Here is an 11,297-nt window from a genome sequence, read left to right on the forward strand (position 1 = left end):
GTCTAAGGCCAATTTTGGGGGAAGCCAATAAAACAGGCAGTTTCTGCAATGGGAAAGGAAACTGGTGTCCATAGAGAAAACCCAAACACCCACAAGAGAAGCATACATGTATGCAGATTCTGTCCAAATTATAAGAACGCAGAAGGTGCCGATGCTGTCCTAGCCTAGATTTGAACCTGAGAGTCTAGTGTTGTAAGGCCACAGTTCTAGCCACTAAGACACTTTACATTTTTTAAACATATTTAACATGAAAAACCTACTGGAGGCATTTTCTGCTAAAGAGGACAAAACCAGTTGATACAGTACATTGTTACATCTATAAATACGTTTTGTTGATTGCAAGAATAAATTAAAATAAAAACATCTACAATTTCCTTAGATTGTGCTTACTTTGTCATTGCTGTGTGTAAAATCCCTGTTTCGGAGTTCATTGAGAGATACACTATTTTATAAGTATAAATAAAATGGGTATTACTGTTCCCTATAGGAGGATCAGACACTAGACACAAGAACTGGAGGCTCTTCAGCTGTATCGAGCAGTGCAAAAAACAAAATCGATAATATTTATCACAAAGCCGAGTCCCTCAAACTCTATGAAAGGGAGTTTAAGGATTTGTTATTCATGAAAAGCTCAACAAAATTCAAATGAATGCTCATTGAGCCACTTAAAAAAACAGCATCTAATGTTGACACATCTAACTAATAGAATTGAAAGAAGGTGTGAGCTGAAGCCCAAGTCACAGCTCAAAAATCTCATAAAAAGTCAATTAATCTCTTAGGTGGTCTCTTGGCTAGTTCGGGGTAAACACTTTCAGCAAATTTTTTTACCCCGAATTAGGCTCGAGGTAAAAAAACTTGCTGAAAGTGTTTACCCTGAACTAGGCTTGGGGTAGCTAAAAATAGAATCAAGCATTACTTACCAGGTGCCGCTGGAATCCTCCAGTGTGCTGTCATCGGATCCTGTCCTCCGGCAGAGTTCTCCAGCGTCGATGCCTGTCTCCAGTGTCGGATGCCTGTCTTCTCGGTTGGATCCCCCACCTTCTCAGCGCACGCTACCCTCATCAATGCCTGTTGAGGTCGGTGCGTGCGCCTGTGGACGTGGCGGGAAATTCAAAATTTTGTATTTGATTCAATACAAACTCCTGTATCCAATCTAATACAAAATAATACAAAATAAACACAAAGTAATACATAATCACAGTTTTTAAAAATTAACAGTAGGGATGAGCGAGCAAATTTATTAAATTCGGTCTTGTGGCGAATTGGGCAGTTCTCACCAAACATGTAGGCAGGAACAGCCTTTGTATATCAGCTGGCGAGACCAAATTTTTGGAACCTGCAAGACCAATCAGGGAGATACTCTATCCAGGAACACCTCCTACTAGTACAGGGCGGCAAAAGCAATCAGGGGAGCGGAGCAGCTCTGCCCCCGATTGCTGTTGCAGTCCTGTACGATGTGTTCCTAGATAGAGTTTCTCTATCCAGGAACACAGTGTGAGTCTGGCTGCTCATGAATGAATGCAGCGTGGGAAAAATCCTCTGAATTTTCCCACGGCTGCGTTCATTCATTGATGCAAGCCGCATGACTCACTCTGAAAGGAGGGGCCTTCCACAGCCAATCAGAGAGCACTAGAGATTTTGAATAGAGGGACTTCTGCCCATAGAACCTCTAGTGCCTTAAAAAAAAAAAATTGGTAGAGCTTTTGTGTACTGTTTTCAAATTACCAAGGAACGGTATTCTGCTCGCTGAGCACAGAAGAACCTGTTGACATTGTAATATAAGTATCTCTTACTCTGTAACACACTTTTCAGCACAGTAATATTATGATACATTTGTTACATTTTTCTTTTATCCACTGCGATGGGATCCACTGCAAGAAAAATGTATCAAATGAATCCCTCTGGAAAAAAATCCAGAGGGAAACATGTCTCTACTGCTCCGAATGTGAAGTTGGACTCTGTGCTGCCCCGTTTTAAAATTTACTACACTACGGAGGTGTTTTAGAAAAATATAGTACTATAGAGTATACAGAATTATTGCATTTTCAGTATGTTTGATTTATTTATGCATTCTTGTTTAAACTGATTTTTGTGTTTTTTATTCAGTTTTATTAATAAATTTAATTATTTTTTTACATGAGTGTGTGTTTCAAACTTTATTATATTCAGGATATCTACTAGACCCTTGTTTGGACATATTTCAGTAAGTTACAGGTCTACAATATAAAAAAAAAAAAATTCATAAAAAACAGTGTACTGCTTTTGGTACAGAAATCCAGACATCAGTTAAATGCCCAGGAGGGTAAATCAAATCCACATGAATATAACTTTATAGGGACAAACAATCCACACTGACTATATATCCAATAGTCACAGAATCCTTTAGATCCAAATAGCAACAAAACTCACTTATAAAAGAATCAGAAACGTAACCCCCTAAGCAGTAACCTCGAGTGTGACTCGGGGTAGAAAAATGATACTAAAAGAGGTAACCCTGAGTCACACTTGGGGTAGGTAAACCTATGGGAAAAAATATTAAATCGAGTCTTACCTGATCCCCCAGCATCACACGTCATCTGTAGCGTCTTTCTTCCTTCAAATCTTCTTTCTTCTTCATTCTTCTGCACCGATGAGTCACCGGGAGTTCCAGATGACATTGGTGCGTGCGTACGTTGTCGGCGGGGCGGGAAATACAAAATTTATTTGCATTGCATTCAATACAAAATAACTGTATTGAATGCAATACAGTGGATTTATATGTGTAAAAGCAGTACATTGTCATTCATGAACATTTTCTTCACAGTATAATATGATAGTAAGAGTATATTAGTTAATTTTTTTAATTTAAAAAAATAAAAATGTAATATTTTTTTTTAATTTATTTAATTTATTATTTTGACATGATTTCATGTTTCCAACTTTTTTTATACTCATACTATTATTATACTGTAAAATACATTTTCGTGAAAAACAATGTACTGCTTTTTGACATCCAGACAAATGAACCTCCCAGGAGGTTAAGTGAACATTTTCACTCCATGCTGCAGCTCCTGTTTGATTTATTTACTGTTCAGTGCCTGTCTTCAATGAATGCAGATAGCAGTCACACATTTCACTTGCTGAACCCTGGTGTTATTGGTTTAGTTCCAGGTCTTCAAGTGATGCATATAACAGACATACTACACTTGACAAGCCTTTGTGTTATCTACTCAGTTACCATCTTCAATATATGTATTGATACCTCAAAGAAAAACATACAAGGAACCACAAATACTGTAAAACCATTTAAAGAACTAATAAGTAATATATGTGTACCCTCGAGAACAGTAACCATGGTTTCCAAAGGATTAAAGAGCTGGCATCACAGGCATTCAGAAAACTCCTCCCAACAAGTTTCACCTCAAAAGACATAATCAGGGGTGGAGTTTTGCCTATGCATGTCCTGAATATATACCTGCAGTAGTGAATAACCTTTTTAATACACATTCAATAGTGAATAACCTTTTGGAGCTGGAGAAGGCGGCAAATAATACACAAATGGGGAACCCCAGGGTGCAAGGTTACAGCCTTAGTAGAAATTTCCTTGTGTGGTTACCAATATTTCAGTAAATTCATAAAACATGCGCCTAATCCTGGCACTTTCAGGATTAACATCTAATCAATCTATAAGCACCTGTTGACTGATGAAAACTGACAAGCTCAGATATCTACCTTCCTAGAGGACACATAGAAAGATTAAAAGTGCTAGTTATCAAAGTGGTGGCAAAGATTATGGCCTATCGTTTGAAAACAATGCTGCCTGAATTATTGACATCATCAATTGGGTTTTGTTAGAAATAGACAAATTTCCAATGGGATAAGGGCCGCTATAGATGCCACCACTTTACCGTACAACAGAAATCATATGCTTTTAAGTTTGGGAGCTGAAAAAGCATTTGATAAAATACTCTGGCTGTATCTGCATGCATTGCTGGCACATAGGGGTTTTGGAACCCATTTTCAATCTCATGCTAAATTTCTACATAATCACCCAACTACAGAAATGTAATTAACAGCTTTTGCGGATGATGTGCTTTTATTTATCTCCAATGCTAAAACTGCTCTTCCTGGTATTATGTGTATTTTTGAGTTATTCCAATCTATATCGGGGTATACTATAAATTTTGATAAGTCAGTGGCACTCCTCCTTTTACCCAAACACAAGCCTGCTTGGAGTTCTCGATTTTCATTTCATTGGGCCAAATTCCACTTCAGGTATCTGGGTGTACTACTCCCAAAAAACCTGGCAAAGATTTACAATCTTAATTTTGTGCAAGCTGTGAATTCCATGAAAAAAATCTTTGATTAAAATGGTCACATTTTAATCAAATCACATTTTTAATCGATCACATTCGACTTCTGTTCCTATTGCAAGCTCATCCAATATTTTTACCTGAACATGACATAGGCCACATAAACTATTTGTTTAGGGCCTTTATTTGGGGTGGTAAGCATACTGTGGCTAGTGGTAAGATCTTGCAACAAACAATGAAAAACAGAGGACATAATTTACCAGATGTGGCCCTATAAAATCGAGCAGTGCTTTTGGGCATATTAAAAGATTGGATACATGGTAGCTCTTTCTATCCAAATTTGCAGGTAGACTTTTCATTATATTCTTCTTGGGATCCTCTGGCCATTCTCCACACTCACAGGGAACTACTTCCAGTGGAGGTCCAAAATAATCCCTTACTGTTTACGCAATGGCAATTATGGCACTGTTTACGTAAGTCGGAATCCCTCAATGCACACTCTTCTCTATTTCTCCCGCTAAGGGGTAAAGTGGAGTTTGCCCCTGGGTTGTCTTCCCCTATACTTGACGACTAGGTTGAGAGGGATCTGACTTCAGTGAGAATGCTAATCAATCCTACTACCAATAAGGCCTATTCTTTCCCAGAATTGGGGAAAAGATTCCCTTATATGACCAACAGTATTTTTCTGTTTATCCAGGCACGGGTTTATGCTGAAAAAGTGGCCAGGACTTTATCTCCACATGACCGCTGCAGTCCCCTAGATAAAATGCTACTCCCACATCCTCCAAAGCTATTTTTAAATTTTATGATTTTTTTAAGTACGGATTTGGGTTATTCTACCACTAAAACAGAAATGGGGAAAGTGGCACCAATATTTTCCCAATCTACAAATTGCTAAAATCTTAAAATTGTATTGAATATTCTGGAAAGCGATACCTGCAACCCAGTATCATTCAATCATTTTTTCATCTTATTCAAAAGAATGACATTTCCCCTAATCAAGCCCATTTTATGGGACTCTCTGATAGAGATACCTGCTTTAAATGTTGTGCCTCTGCAGCTACTCTCCTTCATAATTTCTGGGAATGCCCGATATAATAAACAATTCTGGAGGCGTGTGGTAAGCTATATTTGTACTAAACTAATAACTTTTGTATCATTCACCCCTGAATGGGCTGTTTTTGGAATGGTGGAGAGTTCTACTTTCGGTTCTATAGAGGAGCGAGACGTTTGGCATTGCTACTTTCAGTAGTAGCCAGGAAAACTATATTGCACTGTTGGTTGGAACCCTTCCCCCCCCCAACAATACGTCTTTTTATGGTCAAATTACAAGAAATATTTAGGCTGGAATAGGCGGAAACTGCCATACATAAAGAATCCAAAACACAATGTTTCTTTAAAACATGGGAGAGTTTCATTGCTATACTTAATCCTTCCACAAAAAAAAAAAAATGTACAATTGTTTTCGACACACCACATGGTACCTAGGAAGGCAGCTGGAAGATGATCCTCCAATAGAAGTTGAATCACTGCTGGTGTAAACACTTATGTTTAATGATATTACTGTTTGGGTTGCACATTTTATTATATATATTTTGTAGTTGCACTATCATCTGTATGTTGATGACTATTAAAATTTTATTTTGTATGTAATACTGTTTAACGATATGTGCCTATTTTTGCGTTAGGGTACTTGCACTGTTGTTTATGCCTTGAAACTCTTTTGTAATGTCCTGTATATATGATTCCATGTGTATTACTGTTTATCACTGTTAAACCTTAAAAAAATTATTTGAAACAAATGCTAGTTATAGGATCAGGTTGTGGCCTCTAAGAAATGGCCTTTAGTTTATGTTACTATAGTTTGATAATCCTGTAGAAAGCAGTACACCCATAGTTCATGAATATGAAATGTTATGTCCCTATTTTTTAAAAAATATGTGTTTTGATATTTGTATATCAAATATTGATATTTGTTTTCCTAGAACTGCTACAGAAGCTGGATAAATATGAAATTATGGTACATTTACTGCACATTCCAAAACCGTTTTTAATGTGAAAAAGCCTCACCTGGTTATTGCAGTTCCCAATAATAAGGGCATCGGCAAGCATCAACTGGCCCACCACCATACCCTGCTCCAGCAAGGGCCCTGTACCGTCCACCAGCCGATTGGAAATTATCACAATTGTGTTGTCATCATTTAAAATCATTACAGGGTCTGCCTGCCAAAGAAGGTAAAAGGTAAATATTTCAAGATCAATTTTCAGTTAACAGAAATTATTATTAGAAAATTAAATTTATAAAAAGATTTAAGGATTATTCTTCATCATATTGAAAACAACCAGCACTGGCATCAAGACAATTGAAGCAAAAACAACTTTTTAAAGGGGAGTTGTTTTGTACTCCTCCATTCCTTCAGTGGTTCATTGAGAGCAACCAGGATACAATATTCTATAGCAGCGGTGCCCAACCTTTTTTCATGTCAAAGCGGTACATCTAAAAATACTTATTATTTTATTATTTTAAATTTCCTGCCTGGTCTCGTATCCCAGTGGCACAGCCCTATGTACCCTGAAAATATCAAATTTCTAGGACACTCAGCGTCATTACACTGAAGTGTCATTTCTATGACACTCAGTGTAATGACAGCAGCATGAACACAGACACAGCTTTCATGCTGCTGCACAAAGTAAGATTATCTCACAGTACAAGGTGGGCGGGGAGCAGCCACAGCTGATTGGTCCCTCACCTAGTAGATCCCATAGAGAGATACATAGGAGATGTGCGCACCCCATCCCCCACAAGACAACAAGCAGAGACAACAGAGAGGGAATCAGCTGAGGGCTGGATCTTGCAGTTCTACAGGCCACCCATGTTCTATAGCATAGGGTAAGCCTGCCATTGGTTGGCCACTAGAGAAAACCCCTATATAGTGCCTATGACTGTGTATATATGACACATGGGTAAGCAAGAAAAAAAAATGGCTTCTTTTTTGCAGTGTATACTCAGAGACAAAAAATTCAGTCTTTTGCATATGGGACATCCAAAAAAGTGCCAAAAAAGAGGGCTGGGCAGAATAAAACAAAGAAGCAAATCTCAAAGATAGCTGGATTTCATTGTCTGTTGCTACCACAAGCCAATGCACTATACAACTAAACCTGCACCACATAGACACCTGGTAAACCTGTGAATCAAAGATTAGGTAGTAGTCTTGCATACATGAGGGATTGATGCCTGATGTCAAAAGAAAAACAAAGCATGGGTAAAGACAACTGTAAACCCATGAAGACTGCAATTAAAGCCAGCAATTAGGAAGTTAAGGCAGTCCAAATGACATGACCACCTAAAATACCTGATATACATCATATCAATAACATAGCTGAAAAAATCTCAATGGGTATCTTTTTCAGTGCATTTCACGGAACTATTGTCCGCTTCCTCAGAAAAAATCATTTTAATCATGATTGTTATAATAAAAATTTCACATCTTAATTATATGCAAAAATTGATTTATTAAAAACACATGCCTAAAAAGTCCTATATAAAACAAGAAAAAGCTTATACACCAATTGGGGATGTGGCATGATTGATTATCATGTAAGAGGAGGTGACAAATTTATTAACTAACTAAGCTACCTTTAGGAAGTGCCTAGTGTGCCCAAGCTAAGTGTCTTGAGATCCAAAGTAAATCAGTATAAACAGATTTGTCTTGCCTGGGTACAATATAAAGGTTTGAATAAAAGCCCTCAGGAGATAACTTTCGGTTCCAGCGCCCATGTAGGAGGTAGTGTTTGAGCGGCGGCTCCGGCTCCAGCTCCCTCGTACCCCAGTGTCAAGTGGATTTTACTCTGCAGTTTTTACGCAGCCAGCTTGAGCGCAGTTCAGCGTTGCAGGCTGCGGTGACCAGATGGATCGATTTATTTCATCCTCCCAGGCTCCAAAACGCTCTCAGCAGCGGTGGACAGCAGGGAAGGCAGCAAGCCTATTTAACATGGCTAAAGCAGCTTCTGTACATGTGGAAAAAGCTATAAGCCCAGGTAGGGCAGATAACTCCCCACAAGATTGTATTAAAATAGATTACAAACTATTGGCTTTGGAAGTATCCCAAAACCTGCAGCCAAGTTTAGCACAGCTTCTTTCTGAAACGCTATCCCAACAACTTCAACCCCTTACTGATACAGTTACTAAACAGGATGAAAGTATCCATGAGTTACAACAAAGGGTCAGTGACCTAGAAGATAATTTGCTTACTGCATGTTCTCAACAGAAACATCTAGAGGATTAGTATAATATACCACGGAAAAAACTTGTTGATATGAAAAATCAATCTAGGTGAAACAATGTGAGAATTTATAGGCTGAATTTTGGCTGAACAAGTTACTCCTGTATTAACTAAATTATACAATGATATGTTTAAAAAATCTTCATATTTACCTTCCGGTTTTTTAGCCTATATTAAGGTATTACCAAAAAAAAGGATCCTAGTTCATATCAGCCAATTTCGCTTTTGAACACGGACATTAGGATTTTGTCTAAAATCTTGGCAGACCGATTGGCATTATTGTTACCAAAGTTGGTGAGCCCTGCCCAGTCAGGATTTGTACAGGGCAGATCAGCTGCTTTTATTGTGAGAAAGTTGCTGACAGTTTTGGCACATTATAGGTCGTCTGGCCCCTCTTTTGTGTCGGGTGTCCTATTGCGCAATTTATAAAAGCAATGTACTCTAATCCATGAGCTGAAATTCAGGTGGCTGGAGTTTTGTGACATTCTTTTTCCTTAGGCAGGGGGACGCATCAGGGGTGTCCGCTATTGCCACTCTTATTTAATTTAGCTATAGAGCCATTAGCAAGATCTTTTTATGATCTTAATGTGTTTAAAGGGCTTAATATACAAGATAAACAGAAAGGTTAGCAATGTTTGCGAATGATATAATGTTATTTTCAGGTGACCCACAGAACGATTTGCATTCTGTGATACAACATATTCAGATTTTTGGAACCAATTCTGGGTTTCGAATAAATTATATTAAAATTGAACTGTTATGCTTACAATCATCGCCATCATTAGGATTAATCATGGTGGTGCAGCAACTGGGTCTCAAAATGGTCAAACATGCTTTTACTTATTTAGGAGTTCAGGTTACTCGTAATGTTCCAGACATGTACGAGATAAATTACACCCCGCTCATAAATAAAATTGCATCAGAATTAAGCAGTTAGAAAAATTTACCCCTCCCCCTATGGGGAGATGTCATTTGGTGAAGATGATTAGTCTTGCATGATTTCTTTATCCTATGCAGATGTTAATTTTCCAGATACGCGTAAGAATAATTTGGCATGTTACGTGAAGGAGGTAGCATACTACCTTTTTATACAGTGGTGAAATTTGAATCTTCATTAGTAAAGCCCTGGTCTTAACTGGGACTGCTTAATACGACCTATGTTAATATACCACGTGCTATATGCACTAATTTGTTATTACGAGACACTTTATTAGCCTGGCATGAAACTAGACAACTTTGTCAGCGTCCACAGGGTTTAACTACTAGGACACCTTTATGATCCACACCTAGCTTTCTTCAGGGTAAACAACATATGGGTATACAGGGTATAAAAATTTTGGGAAAGACGGGGTATTGTGTATCTAGGTGATTTTTTGGACGATACAAATCATCTGCTGACCTTGATATTCTGTGTAGTTAATTTGCTCTTCCTTCTCATCACTTTTTATAATATTTGCAGATTAAATCTGCTTTATTTACACAGTTAGTCCCTGCGCCTATATTGCCTTTACATTCTAAATTAGTACAGATTTTTGGCACGTCTGAGTCTAAAAACGATTTCTTGTATTTATCCACTATTATTAGATATTTTAGTAGATAATGGAGCTTCTTTAAAATTTGTGGCTAGATAGGCTGAATACTTACCCTGTTCTTATTCAGATGCATTGAAATTTTTAGAAACTAGTTGGGCCCTCACTAGAAAATATATAATTCGTAAAATGTGGCCTGAGATGCAATTTAAAATTATTCAAAGAGCATAAAATGCATTTAATTTAAAATTTAGTACACGTTTTACTACACAAAGAATAAAAGTTTGTCCTAAATTTTCCCTTTGGCATCATTAGAACATTTGTTGTGCAACTGTCCAACTATAGGTCACTTTTGGCAATCTGTTTTTAGATTTATTATTATTACCGGTAATATTTATCAATTTTTTCCACACTTGGCATTATTTAAAGGAATGTTTTCTTAGTCGATTACAACTAATCTGTCTAAGTTTGAACATCTTTGTTTGCTGGCAGCTAAAAAATCTACTTTGAAACACTGGCTTATTATTATTAATAATAAACAGGATTTATATAGTGCCAACATATTACGCAACACTGTACAGACGAATACAGACAGTGATACAGGAGGAGAGGAGCCTGCCCCAGAGAGCTTACAATCTAGTAGGTAGGAGAATTAACACGCATGAGGAGGGGGATATGTAGCGGTGGGAAGTAGTGATAGTTTCAAAAGACAGAAGAAGATGGGTAGGCAAGTTTGAAAAAATGGGTTTTGAGTGCTCTTTTTCTCAACAATTACATAACTTAATAATTATTTACAATCTATAACGTCGATAGATAATACTGAAGCTACCCAACATCTTGATACGCACCCACTAAAATGTTTTGATACTTGGATGTTATATTTACGATACATGTTGTCTCCATCCCAAATACATGATGTTATCGAACTGGTATGAACGTCGGGTTTTGGGAGATTTAGATTAAGATGATACTTAAACACAGGTTAATGGGAAATTTTTATTTTATGGTAGAGGCAGGATAAATAATGAAAATTAGAATGGCTAGGTTTACCAATGTTTTGGGACTTTGATTGGTCCAATCGTTTTGAATTGTTGTACTGCACAGTTTAAAATTTTAGAACGGTCAAAACAAAATTAAGCAAAAAATGTAAGGTCTAAGATAAAGAGGTTTTGGAGACATACACAGATGAATTA

At 37.4% G+C, this 11,297-nt stretch overlaps 1 protein-coding gene across 2 annotated transcripts in view; it reads right to left on the reverse strand.

Annotated features, from left to right (window-relative positions):
- SCAI (suppressor of cancer cell invasion) overlaps positions 1-11,297 on the reverse strand; it is a 344,415-nt gene that overhangs the window by 156,070 nt on the left and 177,048 nt on the right. For both annotated transcript variants that reach the window (XM_072429918.1, XM_072429919.1), the window contains exon 8: positions 6,363-6,515. In XM_072429918.1, coding sequence (XP_072286019.1) covers positions 6,363-6,515 — 153 coding nt within the window. The remainder of the gene's footprint in view (positions 1-6,362; positions 6,516-11,297) is intronic.

Source organism: Pyxicephalus adspersus, chromosome Z (genome assembly GCF_032062135.1).
Source record: "Pyxicephalus adspersus chromosome Z, UCB_Pads_2.0, whole genome shotgun sequence".
Taxonomy (NCBI): Eukaryota; Metazoa; Chordata; class Amphibia; order Anura; family Pyxicephalidae; genus Pyxicephalus; species Pyxicephalus adspersus.